The sequence below is a fragment of the Talaromyces atroroseus genome (genome assembly GCF_001907595.1).
Source record: "Talaromyces atroroseus strain IBT 11181 chromosome Unknown scaffold_0, whole genome shotgun sequence".
In the NCBI taxonomy this organism is placed as follows: Eukaryota; Fungi; Ascomycota; class Eurotiomycetes; order Eurotiales; family Trichocomaceae; genus Talaromyces; species Talaromyces atroroseus.
In genome coordinates this window covers 778,451-791,631 of record NW_017971432.1, presented here as the reverse complement: position 1 = coordinate 791,631, position 13,181 = coordinate 778,451, and the positions used below count along the sequence as shown (strand labels likewise).

The window sequence follows — 13,181 nt, the reverse complement described above, 5'->3', positions numbered from 1 at the left end:
ATGACTCACGCTGGGTTTGCAATCCCTCCACAGCACGGAGTACAGCGTGGTTACTTGTTTGCGAGCAGGTGGAAGTCCGAATTCATTAACTTATGCGGCCTGGACATACCGCCTTCGGGACTTATGATTTTGCCGGCATAACAGCCGCGGGCGGTGTGCACTACAACTTGCTCTGCACATGTTCTGTACTCAGCGACGGCGCTTGAAAAACTTCCAGCGACCTCTCAAATTCATCCCAGGCTCCCTGCGACAGAATCGGCGCATCCACATATTCTCCTGCCCCTGTACCATCCAGCATCCCCTCCAAACGTGGCAAAACCGCGTTCAGCGCCCGCGATTCACGATCAAACTGCATTTCGCGCGTTAGCCCTACGTGCTGCACATACCAGCCCGAGTCTTGCATGATAACACCGGCTTCGTAGAGCGTCAATAAATCGCTGTCTATGCCCGCGTCGAGAGCCGCCTCGTAGGCCGTGCGGTGCCCGATTGCTTCGACGAGTGATTGGCAGCGGGGGAGGATGGCGTTATTAAATCCGACACTGCGGTGGCCCCCACTGGTGCTCATTGTTTGAGCCGCCGCCATACGACATTCGTCGAATAGACCTTGTTCATGCTGGGCCAAAAGACTCGATGGATCACGAGCTTCGGGCAGTTTGTATCGTCCTAGGAGTAGCTCGGCGGCAAGTCCTGGATCTATATCAGCAGATGACCCCATCTTCTTTCACTCCGAAGCATCTTAATCCATACTTATGCATAGCGCCGTGACATCTCCCTCGGCAATAGAAATACCCCGGACCTCGAGCTGATTCTCAATTATATGATTGTGCTTGAACAAGCCTTGGGCTCCGCACCGTTCCGCAAGGTTGAAGAGTGTGGTTTGGGTGGCAGAGTTGAGGACAGCCTTGAGCGTAGTGGCAATGCCATGGCGCACCGGCGTTTCCAGGTCCGGATGCATGAATCTTTGAACGCTGCACCGGGCATATGCTTCGAACACGGCGATTTGAGCGAGACCGTGCAAGATAGGCCGCTGCTGCGTCCGAAATGAGATAATAGGCGTCGGTTTGCCATCGAAACCTTGCACTTGTCGTCGAATGCTGTATTTTCCTGCCACGTAAACTGCACGCTTGATTGCGGGAATCAGAATCATTGATAGAGCCAGGGTACCGACAGTCACGCGTGAGATCACAGATAGGAAATTGAAGCGCATGTTTATGGGCCTTTCGGTTGAGCCGAGTAATGCTGCGGCTGGTAGTCGGACATGATTGAAGGACGTGATCGAGTGGTCGATAGGCTTTGACCCAGCTCGGTTGGGCAGTTTTCTTTTATACCCTGTCAACTGTGTGTGATGTATGTATGTTTGGTTAAAGAACTACATACTTGGATGTAATTCCATCACACATCTTTTGACCATCGTTCAGCCAGACTATGAACGGCCTCACACCGCGATCTTCGCCGGCAATAATTAATCGTGCCATAACTACGGCGACACGGGGAAAGCCACTCACTGGAGTGGAGGGAGGCATGAATCTAGAATGTGAGGAGCATTCAGTCAGAAGACCTCAAAATCTACCATGATTAAGAAGACTTACTTTGCTGAGTGTGGACTCGGTGAATGAAGATCAAACTCTCCGTTAGGAAGCAAAGTAGCCGTGGTCTCCAGATTCATTGCATCAAGACCGTGGCCGAGCTCGGTGAGCATGAATTGAGCACTTTATATGAGAGTTTTATTTAGCGCCCACTATTTCCGGGCTCCTCGGCGGTGCTGCATATTTTTGAAACTTACGAAACATCAAACTTCATGATGCGATCCATCAGCTCCTGCAGATCCGGCCTGTCGGCAGCATATGATCCAATTGTCCCTGCGGCGAGATTGTATTGAATCGTGACGAGAACAAACGTCGAGGACGCGATTCCGTGTATCAGGTCAAGATGATATTCCCAGAACTTGGGTGTGAGTTGTATCACATCCTCAACCGTCATTCCTTTCATGTCCCTCGGAATTACTATGTTGATACACAGTAATATCCCTTTCTTTGAGAAAACTCACCATATTCCCGCGCAGAGACACGAGCGCGCTCATATGCTAGACGTATCGCTTCATCTTCAGTTAAGGTATTAGACTGTATTTTGAACAGCTTATTCCGAGCCAGGCGGAGCGATGGAGTTGACATGATGAATAATACCGATGGGGGAAATCCAAGGACAAATCCGACTATGACAGGAATCCATGAGTGCGGTGCCCTTATTTACATAACTAAACCCACCATTTTTTGACCTCTCAGATGCCGCGCAAGCACGAGCAACAAGAGTACGAATCTAATGGGATGACATGACGACCAAGGCTCCACGGCCAATTTTCGAATACTCGGAGTTTGAAACACCGCCAGGCTTCTATCGTTAGAACTAGCGGTCAAGACCTAAAAAAGCAAATCGAATAGCAGCGTTCAACCTTATCAACAGTTCAAGTGTGACTGGCTGGCTGGGCAGAGCCAGCCTGGTGCGACCTCAGACATCCAAAGAAAAAAAAAAAAAAAAAAAAAAAAAAAAAAAGAGGTTGTCTGTTCACCATTAGATCTTGAATTGCTGCTTAACTTTAATATGAAATCTTGATTTCTGGCATGTGCTACGTATTCATATTACCATCCGGATCTACCACTAGTACGGCGTATAGGTAAGTCATTGGAGGATCGGATGATAATACCCCCCTCGACTTGCATATACGGGTTCGGAGATTCGTAATGCGTATCCTGCAGCTAGCGGTATGCATAATGCATTGAAAGACGTGTTTCGAAGTTTATTTTCTTCGAAAAGATAATGAGAAGGTACTAGAGAGAACAATTGACTGACGGCACGGAGTTCAAAGTAGCAATAGATCGCATTGCGCGGTCCATATATCTATTTCTATATTAGTAACTGACTGCTCAAGTGCTAGTTGCTAGTGGGAAGAAGAGGGCTACTAACTAACTAGTTAACTAGCTAGTTATGCATAACTAACGGAGTACATGTAGTTAGTTAACTAACTGGTTAGCAAACTATGGCCCATGGGATTTGTTATTGGCAGATTGAGGCCTAATCAATATTAGGGTATTTCCATTTTCTACGAGGAGATTGATAATTCTTGACTCGTAGTGCTCTTATCAAATCTTACACCAAACTGCAGTACCTTCGCACGTACCTAAATATGCTCACAGCATGGCATATTCGCTCTCGCCCATGTCAGAAAGTAACTAATTGCAATGACATGTGATGGTGAATTGCTAGCAGTCAGCGTAGATTCCTAAGAAACTAGTCTAATTCCCCGTAGTTAGCCTTCGTTGACTACAACATAATATACGGTAATAAAATGAATGGGCAAAGTGGAACAAATCGAACAAATAGCTGGACTCATCTCAATTATACCACCAACACAAACGAGTAACAAATCGCAATAGTAATACGTAGTATAGTAATGAAGATAACGATATAAAAACAGAATTAGTCATGCACCCAGTTTCGCCTGGCCCTTTCCCGATAGTAGTAACAAAGAAACTTAACAATCAGTTAAAGCATGTAATAAAAAGAAATGTAACACGACAATCGATTTACAACTATGCCAGTGCATGAAGGAATGTCGAAGTACCTGCCCCAGAGTACTAATTCAACGCAGTATAGCCGAGTCCTCGGTTTAGAGAAAAATAGAACTGTCAGAGGCTCGCCACAAGGCGATCAATCGGCAACGAAACTGAGGGGAGAATTATAAAATCGCAAAGCGTCAGAGGTCATTTATCATTGATATTGCGCAAAGAGAAAGAGGGAGAAGGAAATTCTCCTAGGAGCTCTGAGTATGGTCAGTGTCCAGTTGACCCCCTAGGTCCTTCTCGTCGTCATAATCGTCGAATTCGAGATTCGCATCTCGACAGCGTTGAATCCACTTCAGTGCAATATTGCCTCGACGGCTTGCCTCTGCCTTCCATTTCTCGTTTTGTGTACTGATCTCAGTTATGGCTTGTTGCGTTGTGAGATTGGTGTGTTCCCAACGCGTGCTCATCTGCTTTTTCTCCTCGTGCAACTGAGAAATATATTCTATAGCGCGTGATAATATGGCCCCTTTATTCTTGTCGCAATTAGGCACTAGCTGAGCAATCTGGTTGATACCTTCATTAATAGTCTCACGACGGCGGCGCTCAACTGCACAGATCGATTAGAAACTCTTACGGTCAATGTAATCAGAAGAGCGAACGGACCTTCTTTGTGATTGTTCTTGCGCAGAGCATGCCACTCTGGCGAGCCAACGGTGGGCTTCGTGGTCATGCTCTGGGCTTCACGAGCCGCGTAAACAGCAGCAGCCGTTGATTCATGTGGCGTAGCATGAGAAGGAAGCCCTCCAGTGGCATGGGTGAGCTGGTCGCTAAATGGCAGGCCATGCGTAATCTGACCGTCGAAGCCTGTATCCGGGCCGGGCTGGTACTTATTTTGTGGGTTGGCAGCAAGCGCAGCTTTCGCATTCGCGGTAAGTGTATTATCGTCTGTCATACCATTTGACTGTGCCACATGGGTGAGGAGCTGTTCATCGATGTTCAGATCGGACGCTGTGGTGTCATAGTGGCTTAGAGAATGAGTGAAAGCCTGTGCATCATTAGGTCCAGTCAGGCCAGGGACGCTGCCATTGCTGCCACTGTGGGAGGTCGCCAAGCGCTGAGCATCGGATCCGGCGCCGTCATCTTCGCGCTTCCGTTTGTTGCCATTAGTATCGGACATGATGCTGAAGAAAGGTGGCTCGTGTGTTCAATCTAGATAGATCCATGAGTAAGCTGCACGCGACGAAAGCGATTTGGCCGTGGAGGACAAACCAAGGTGATTGGTCGAGTTGCTTCGCGTCTTGGGAATTGCAGAGTTTGCTTGAAAGCAGTTTGGTTTAGCTAGATGTCACATTGATTCGTAAGCACGAAAGTGAATAAATGAATAAAGATAAATGCGCTTGATGCGAGCCTAGCAATTTACTGCGGGGTTCCAAGGTAGGCCAGGACGCGTCGGTAAACAGGCATGCAGACAACGAGTGGCAACAGGAACGATGAGAATTTCGCAATCGAACTCTTTGAATATCAGAAAGACAACGCAAGGATTTCTTTTAATGCTTGGTGTTTCCCTCTCACATGACATCAGAGAGCTCGATTGCTTTATCATACAATGCTCATGGGTCTGCTACGGCCCTATGCGACCGTGCAACAGACGCGACCGAAAGCAAAACATCGTCGCGGACCATGAGCGATGACCTGGCAGCCGTGTCCATGGCTCCGTAGACGACGTCTGTTGCGTAGATAGCTGGTGGAGCAGCGAGGGGGAGTCTGGCAGAAGGGGGAGGGGAGAGGGACTTCACACGCGTACCTTGGAAGGAATCGTTGTTGTCTCGATATCACCTGACAGGAAGTCACGGGAAATCAGGTGAGTATGGGCCGGATATCTCGAAACCGAATTGGGTAAATTCGAGAAATAAGTTCACGGAGTGGTTAAAAAAGCGCGGAGAAAGGTGTTTGAAGACCGTCGCAAATGCAGGATCTTAGAAAATAGCGAAAAATGATCAATAAATCGGTATGGGACAATGGAGGCCTCGAAGACTGAGAAATCGCGAAGTCAAGTCAGTAGGAAGAGAGGGCGGGCTGTTCACGTGGTCGCGGAAGACACAGGCAGAAACCGGCTGCGGCGCGCCACACAGACCAGACGCGCCGAAAGGGTGCCCGGCATCACCTGACCCGGGTCTCTCCGGCCAATAGGCTGACGCTGACTGTCTTCCGTCGCTCTGCACAACCACACCACTTTTTCTATTTTTTTCCCCTCTCGTTATATTTTATATTATTTACTTATTAACTTCTTCCCCCCTCCAATTTTCTAATTATTCAAGTGTGTGTATCGACGATGGTTCTGATCATGTGTGACGATCCCGTGGCTCAGCGGCCACAATGAGGAAACAGACGTTGATTGGCCTGAGGCGGCAATGAAGCCCACACGTGCCGGCCCTAGCCCTCTAAGGTAGCATCTGGACATCTGGACATCTGGAGAATCCTTGTTGTGCAGGCCCAGATGCAGGCAGATGACTGTTTGACCCAGATATGTGAGGACTGTTGTTTTGTCTTTGAGCTTCGTGTTGCTATCGTTCGCGTTTAGAAAACAAGCAATTTCTCTGTACATACTGCGTAGTCGGTGGTGTTCGTCTGGACAAGACTGGTATAGCCTCAATTTTTGAGGTCTCAACTCGACTGCAGATATCGGGTGTACCCCACAGCCATTAATTATGCCGGTGCATCCCTTGGATGTCTGGTTAGTAATGGGTTGGAGGTGATGGTCGATAAGTGAATGTCACATGTGAGCTGATATACACTAACTATGTACATTTCTAAACGACTGAAGACGTGTGTGTGTGTGTGTGTGTGTGTGTGTGTGTGTATCACTCGCCAGTCAGGGCCGTGTATCAACTGTGTCGATTCTTAGCCCTGGCGAGACGTGATGGGTGACATACTCAAGCATTTGAGAGATAGATCGACGTGTGAAGCTAGTTTATTCTAATATGTAGTAGGCAACTGATAAGCAGGCATCTCTTCGCTTTTAACCACTAGTTTTGCTTGCTTTAGTCAGAATCTTCAATGGTCCAGCTGGACGCAACACAGTCACATGAGCCCCATCACACATGACTCATGCCAAGAAGTTCATCGTTTGGGCAATTGCATATCGAATTTCCTAATACGGCAATCACTACTCGACTCACTTGTTCACCTATGCGAAAAGAAAGTGTCGAGTGTCACCCCAGACCCTGGCTTGTTCTACACCAGCGGTAAGCAAGTCAGGGTCAAGAAAAGATAGACAAATGCGAATGAAATATCTTCTTTTCTTTATATAGCTATTAAAAAATCAGTCACTTTCGTCTTCATCAGTCTTTTTCGTGACGAATGTCATTTCTGGCTCTGATGCCGTATCAGCAAAGCAAATTCCTTCCTCCCTAGCCCCCTTGATACCCCAGCAATGGATTTTGATATCCAGTGATGACGACGAAGTTGTACTATCCCCTGACGTTTCTTTGGCTTCTGAGTGGCCCTTATGTGTCTGTGTGATTGCAACAATAGTGCTCGTTCCGGCATATGTTGCTGTAGGTATAATGCTCCCGGCCCCTCCGTCCTCAACGCCAGTGCGATTAGCGAAGACTAAAACGACCTTTGTTTCTGTCGGAGTACAGAAGCCATCTAACTGTCTATTGCCATAGTCTATTCTCTTCTCAAGTAGAGGCCAGAATCTCTTTAGCCAGTAGTTAAACGTGTCCATATCAGGTAAACGCTCATGCGTTGCCATGATAGTAGTTGGGTCGGTTACAAGCCAAGCAGCGGACACAATAACTAGATGTGACTGGGAGTCCAGCACTCTATTGGCAAATTCCCATGCAGTAAACGGTGCCTCAAACTTATACGGATTAATATCCATACAGATTCCAAATGTAGTTGGGATATGCACGGTTTTCTCAGAGGCAGGTCCACTTGCTGCGTGAAATTCCAGGGATTTAAAACTCCATTCTGCTTCCCCTTCAGAGGCCCATGATTCGTCCGTGTAGTATAAGAACCGCTTTCGATAATTATGCACAATCTGGCCTGCTTCATCCACAACAAGCATGGAATTATATAGCTTCACCGAGCTTGCGGCAGAGTCTCCATCCGATGTTGTTGACGGGCCTACATGCTGAACTTCAGGGTACCCTACGCAGACCTTACATTTGAGACGCTGTGCTGTTCTTCGTGCCCACTGCGAAGATGGGCCTTGACCTTGCACCTCTAGATAAGGTCTGATCGCCTGGAGAGACGCGAAATTGTAACCTGTGTAACTCACCAGTCGTATCAGCGTTGTTATTCTTCTTTTCCTTTTGACTCTCTCAAACATAAAGGTTCCTTACCAGAAAACGCCATTTCTGGCAGTACAAGAATGTCAGGCCGCAGTTCATCGATTCCTAGCTCTTCAGAAGCATCTTGATTGCCCGCCTCCAACTTCAGCAATCGATCTGCTCGCCTGATATTTTGCTCGACATCGCCTAGTTGTGGCGCAAACTGCAGTGTGGCGATCCTCATTCCTTTCGTGAGATTATTATGACTATTACCAAGATAGCTGAGCTGTCTCAATTTGCATTCGAATAACGTTTTGGTAGATGCTGTTGATGGCAGCGGTGATGGTAAATTGAATGTTCGAGCAGATCTGTGTGGCCGTAGCAGAGCTTGTCCAGCGCTCTTATATCCTCTGAACGATCTCAAGGATATCTGATTTGTAGAATATTGGTGACCAGTAATCCTAACACGTATTATAGAACGGCAAAGCTGCATTGACGCGCGCTGAAATAGATCTAATTAACGCCGCTTTGAAATCTGGATGGTTGCAAACGCTGTTCCTTGGCAGACTTAATTCCTTTCCCCCCCTTCTTTCTTTTTTTTTTTCTTTTTCAATCAGTCAGAGAGATTCGCCAATTGTAAAGCATTGCGATTCCGTCCGTACTGCACTTCAATATGGCATATACACCTGTTAGTAGAATTGAAAGCGAAAATTGACATTGTCTTGATATGATGGCTTGGAGCAATGCCAATAAGCGTGGGGCTGGTCATGTGATGAATTGTTTTCCACGAAGGGTAATAAGCTTTATTCCCAATCAATCTACATTCGTGCGGTAATGAACTAGATTATTTGTTAAAATACATATACAACCCAAAGAATAGTTAGTTGTATGCTATTTATATTGTTAATTGCAATGGAATCATAGCTGACAGACCAAGAGGGCACACATACACAAAACAAAAACAAACGCAAGCAAATCCAATAACTCCATTACTATCAAGAACATATAACTCTCCATCCATAGACATATATATGTACAGAAAAGAAAAATATCAATGACTGTGCCGCTCAGTGGCACATGAAATCGGTAAGACAGAAAGAAAGTTTGCCTCAAGAGTCCGAGCTCAAGTCGAATTTAATTTTGTCCGATTTTTTAGTTAACTTGTCTTTATCTGGTGTCAGTTGAAGTGGCTTATATGCTAGGCCCTTTCCTCCGGTGAACCTTAGACGTTGCTCGGTGCGAGATAGAGTACGACCGAGACCAAGCGGCGTTTCAGGCGCCAGTGCAAGATCGTAACCATTGATACAGGCATGAGGTGATGATGATGACTCTGATGATGATAACGTACGAGATCCAGAATCAAGACTCCTTCCAAAATATGTAGAAGAACGGAGGGGGTCCACGTAAGAATAATCGGAAGCTTTGCCGAGGAGCTTCGGACCACTTTTCAATTGTTCTGCCGCGATACGGGCAGCCGAGAGGAGCATTTCATCCTCGTCAATTTGTGATCTTCTAGATGACACAGTTTCATCTTGGACAGGCTCCTTGACCTGGGTCAGTTGCTTGACTTTCTCGAGGATTGGAAGCGTCGGAAGTGGCGCGATGGATGCTAGAGCAAGTGATTGTTTCTTTTGCTTCCCAGGCGGAGGCTTCGATTTTGATTTGACAACCTTCTCACGTCTTACTTTCGGCTTGTCGACAGGCACTGTTTTTTTTTCACGAGGTTGTGTTATTTCCTCTTTTTCAGCTTCCAGTGGCCGCTTCCTATTGACTTGAGATGTTCGATTATCTATTGCTGATTGCCTCAAAGTTTCAATCCACGACTTGCGAAAATCTGAGTCATCAATTGAGCTTTCCGGCCTGGGTAAAGGTTCAGTGACCGGTAAGACGCTATCTGCACGTGAGTCATCAACTAGGGGTTGGTCTTGCTGCAACTCAACAGCAGATTCCACGCTCGTGAATTCCTGATTGGAATTCGTTACCAAATTGGCATTCGAGGCAGAAGAAGGCAGTGACTGTGATGTCATCTGCGTTTTTGAAGAGACTTTGTCTTCCGTTTCGACATGGGAAGTTGTTTGCTCTATTTGCTGTTTCTGCCGCGAAAATAAGCCATTAGGCGCGGGAGTACTAAGCGTCACGGGTGAATTTTGAGATGGCAGTGACTTGGAGAAGATCGAGTCTGATGCTACTTCTGATATCGTCGGAGAAACTTTGATGTTTGACGTTTGAAAGGAGAAGGGTGATGACGGTAATACGGGTGCCGGTTTTACATCATTGGTGGCTGCTAAAAGATCAGGGGCTTTGGAAGCTGGATCTGAAATCTGAGGATTTGGTTGCCATGAGAAGAGCGGCTTTGAAGTTTCAGCATATGTGCTGAACGGAGGGGCTTCCGGTGTAGAGTTTTGAGCAGGAAAGAGCGGCGTTGTTACCGGGGAGGTTGAGAATGAGGACTGCGGCTTCAATTCCACAGTGGTTGTCGAGAGATCGGGTGTCTTGAAAATGTTGGCTGAGGTCCGAGAAGAGGAAGCCCATGAGGACGTTGGCTTGGGTTGTTCAACAGGTGCAGTCGCCGTTAATGTAGTCGGATTTATAGATGAACTTTGAGTTGAGGCTGCACATGAGAATTGTGGCTGTGACGTGTTGGCGGATATCGTTCCTTGAGAAGGAGCCGATGTTGAAGCAGATATTTGAGAAAATGGTGACTGCGAGGGGCCCGAGGCCGATGTATGGGTCGATGCACTAAACAAGGAATTGGTCGCAAGAAGAGGTTTGGCGGGGGTATCCGAAGAGGGTATATTGACGAATGGACTTGTTTGAACTGTTCCAACGGACACAGCAGGTGGTTGGAATAACCCAAAAGGCTTGTCAGATGTCACCAATGCAGCAGGCTCTCCAGTCGCAGGTTGCAGTAAGGGCTCTGAGTGATCCTGAAACAAGCCTGTTCCTGCATGCGGAGGCTGGTCGTTTTGGCTGACAAAAAGCTCGTTGTCATCTTCATCTATTGGGGTCCCATAACCATCGGCAGGTAATAATGAAGTATCGATCATACCACGAGTAGCCGCCTGCGCGATATTCAGTCCAAGAATGATGGCAGCAAGTGTTCTACCACCACGTTTTACCTCGACATATTTCTCGGAAAAGGAATGGCGCGAAGAGGGTGCGAAATCTATTATGTACCGCATTAGATAAATAAAAGGTCAAACGGAGTGGCCGAACGTACCGACGATATCGATGCTGCTTGTCCCCCAGTTGAGATACAGTGATCCGTCAGTTCTCTCCATCAGTTGAAGCCCTTGCTCTTCGCAAAACTTCTCTGCCTGAGACTCATCATCGAAATAGAGTGCACGAGTAAGCTCATCTAACGTCCAATCTTCGTTCTTATGTTGCTGAGAGATGGGGACACGACAATAAGCCTTCCAGATTGTGCGAATGGCAGTCTGTCTAACATTATTAAAGTATATCTCCGCGACACAACCCATCAAATATGACACCGATGGAGAATCCACGAGACCGAAAAATCTGTCATAGAATCCCTGAGAGATTGCATTTGGCCGTGTTGTGTCCAGAACAATCTGATATTCCCAGTAGTTATTTGCAGCAGCTAGTAGCTCCAAAGCAACCTGGACTTTAGGGCTTTGAAGAATCTCTTGCGGCCATTTTTGCACACGATCTTCGATGTCTGGGCGCTGGTCGTGAATGGCCAAGACAATGTAATATGCACGAAATTCCGGCTCATTAAGAAAATCAATGCGCTCCCTGTTATCATCATAATAGTGCATCAACGATAGCATTGTGTTGTTGAGCTGTTCTCGTTCTTGATGATGGTCGAATTGTTCTTCATTGTCGGGGGAGGAAAGCAGATGTAGCGAAATGATGTGAAAACGGGCTATCCGTTCCAGACATTTTACCGCTATTTTTATATCCTCTACTTTTGTGAGTTGTTGGACAGAAAAATCGTTTCTTATAGACCGTGTCCGATCCCACACAAATTTATGTATTAGGCCGAGGGGGTCAGGACCGCTGACAACATGCCGAATAAGGTAATTCATGGATTGAAGCAGAGTGTTCGGTGTGCGAATATCAGATGGTAGCTGTTCATCATAGCCTGCTGCAGACCGCCTAAATCTTTTCAGCATTTTGAGTTCTCGGACTTCAAGTGAGTTGGTGGTCGGATCGAGACTCTGTGCATAAGATCGAAACGTTAGCGGGATGAAACCGAAAATCATCGCATACTGGCTGCTATACCTTTTCGCTTTTATCAACCATCTTTTGAACAATCCTCTCCACCCGCTCAAATTCTGGACACATAGTGGTACACGTTCCAACTGGCGTTATCGCTTTGTTTAGTAGAGTTGGTTGATTAGGATCGGCCATTTGACCTTGTTTAATGGCCTTTTCTCGTTGCCTGACCCGATCAAGTTTCAACTATGGAAAAGCACCTATTAGTCATCGCCGCGGTAACTAGTCGTAGCTGGTTATCGTACCTTCTCATAGCGTTCTTGGTAATCGACAGTTTTCGTGCCACCGGTGGGATTCAGCTCAACTATTTGTTCATTGGGGGAGCGTCCTTGGGAAATAGCCTTACGGCGAGGCTCCCTCTTTGGCTGATTAACATTTCCCTTCGGTTGGTGTGCGATAGAAGGTGTTCCGAACCCATTCGAGGTCATACTTCCTGGATTGAACGACGGCTTCCCGAATACGGAAGAGCTTTGCGACCCGTCAACAGGTGACGAGGCTGTAGGGCCAAAGCCCCCCAAAGCATCATTTTTAATCGCAGCGAAGGGTGAACTTGAAGCGGGAATATTGGCTGGTGATTCCTTTTCAATTTGAGCTCCATTAACGCTGGTTGTAGGTCGGCCAAGTTGGGCATGGCCTCTTCCACGGCCTCGAGCTGCGCCTCGGTTTGACTGGATTCTAAATCCAGTCGCGCCATGTCCTCGAGGCCGTCCACCGCGTCCGGAAGTTAGTGCATCTTTGTGGCCTCCACGGGTTGCGCCCAAAACGCTCCCTAGTTTAGGCATGGGTCGGGTTTGTTCATCGAAGGGTCTGCGGGAAGAAATTCAACGACGATAGATCCGCAGCTCTCTGGATAACCACGATGAGCAAAGGGATAAATATCGCCTCTGATTTATCTTCTGGCACTTTCGAAAAAGAAATAGGTCGCAACGAATAGGTCCCTGCTCTGGGCGCTGTCGTTAGAGTGAGCAGGGCCTCTTGGTTGAATGGGTTGATGAGTTTGCTGAGCTGCGAAACCGCGCCGCCGACTTCATTGCGTCGGCGCACGGACCACCGCATCGATAATACCGTTTTTGTTGATAGGGTTCTTTTAACTCTTGAGTGATTC

The 13,181-nt window shown here is 47.2% G+C and overlaps 4 protein-coding genes across 4 annotated transcripts; all 4 read right to left on the bottom strand.

Moving 5' to 3' along the window:
* Window positions 1-160: 160 nt before the first annotated feature.
* Window positions 161-2,171, bottom strand: UA08_00272 (hypothetical protein; the record flags this gene model as incomplete). Its single annotated transcript, XM_020260060.1, has 6 exons — window positions 161-687; window positions 748-1,319; window positions 1,378-1,527; window positions 1,590-1,709; window positions 1,784-2,003; window positions 2,048-2,171. The coding sequence occupies 6 exons, from the start codon at window positions 2,169-2,171 to the stop codon at window positions 161-163; spliced, it is 1,713 nt and encodes a 570-aa protein (XP_020124318.1).
* Window positions 2,172-3,808: 1,637 nt separating this feature from the next.
* On the bottom strand, window positions 3,809-4,737 carry UA08_00271 (hypothetical protein; the record flags this gene model as incomplete). The annotated part of the gene is made up of 2 exons (XM_020260059.1): window positions 3,809-4,167; window positions 4,224-4,737. 2 exons carry the CDS (start codon window positions 4,735-4,737, stop codon window positions 3,809-3,811), a joined length of 873 nt encoding a protein of 290 aa, XP_020124321.1.
* Window positions 4,738-6,882: 2,145 nt separating this feature from the next.
* On the bottom strand, window positions 6,883-8,081 carry UA08_00270 (hypothetical protein; the record flags this gene model as incomplete). The annotated part of the gene is made up of 2 exons (XM_020260058.1): window positions 6,883-7,832; window positions 7,910-8,081. 2 exons carry the CDS (start codon window positions 8,079-8,081, stop codon window positions 6,883-6,885), a joined length of 1,122 nt encoding a protein of 373 aa, XP_020124320.1.
* Window positions 8,082-8,946: 865 nt separating this feature from the next.
* UA08_00269 (hypothetical protein) lies at window positions 8,947-12,858 on the bottom strand (the record flags this gene model as incomplete). The annotated part of the gene is made up of 4 exons (XM_020260056.1): window positions 8,947-11,003; window positions 11,058-12,018; window positions 12,083-12,262; window positions 12,322-12,858. 4 exons carry the CDS (start codon window positions 12,856-12,858, stop codon window positions 8,947-8,949), a joined length of 3,735 nt encoding a protein of 1,244 aa, XP_020123752.1.
* Between the last annotated feature and the right edge of the window lie 323 nt (window positions 12,859-13,181).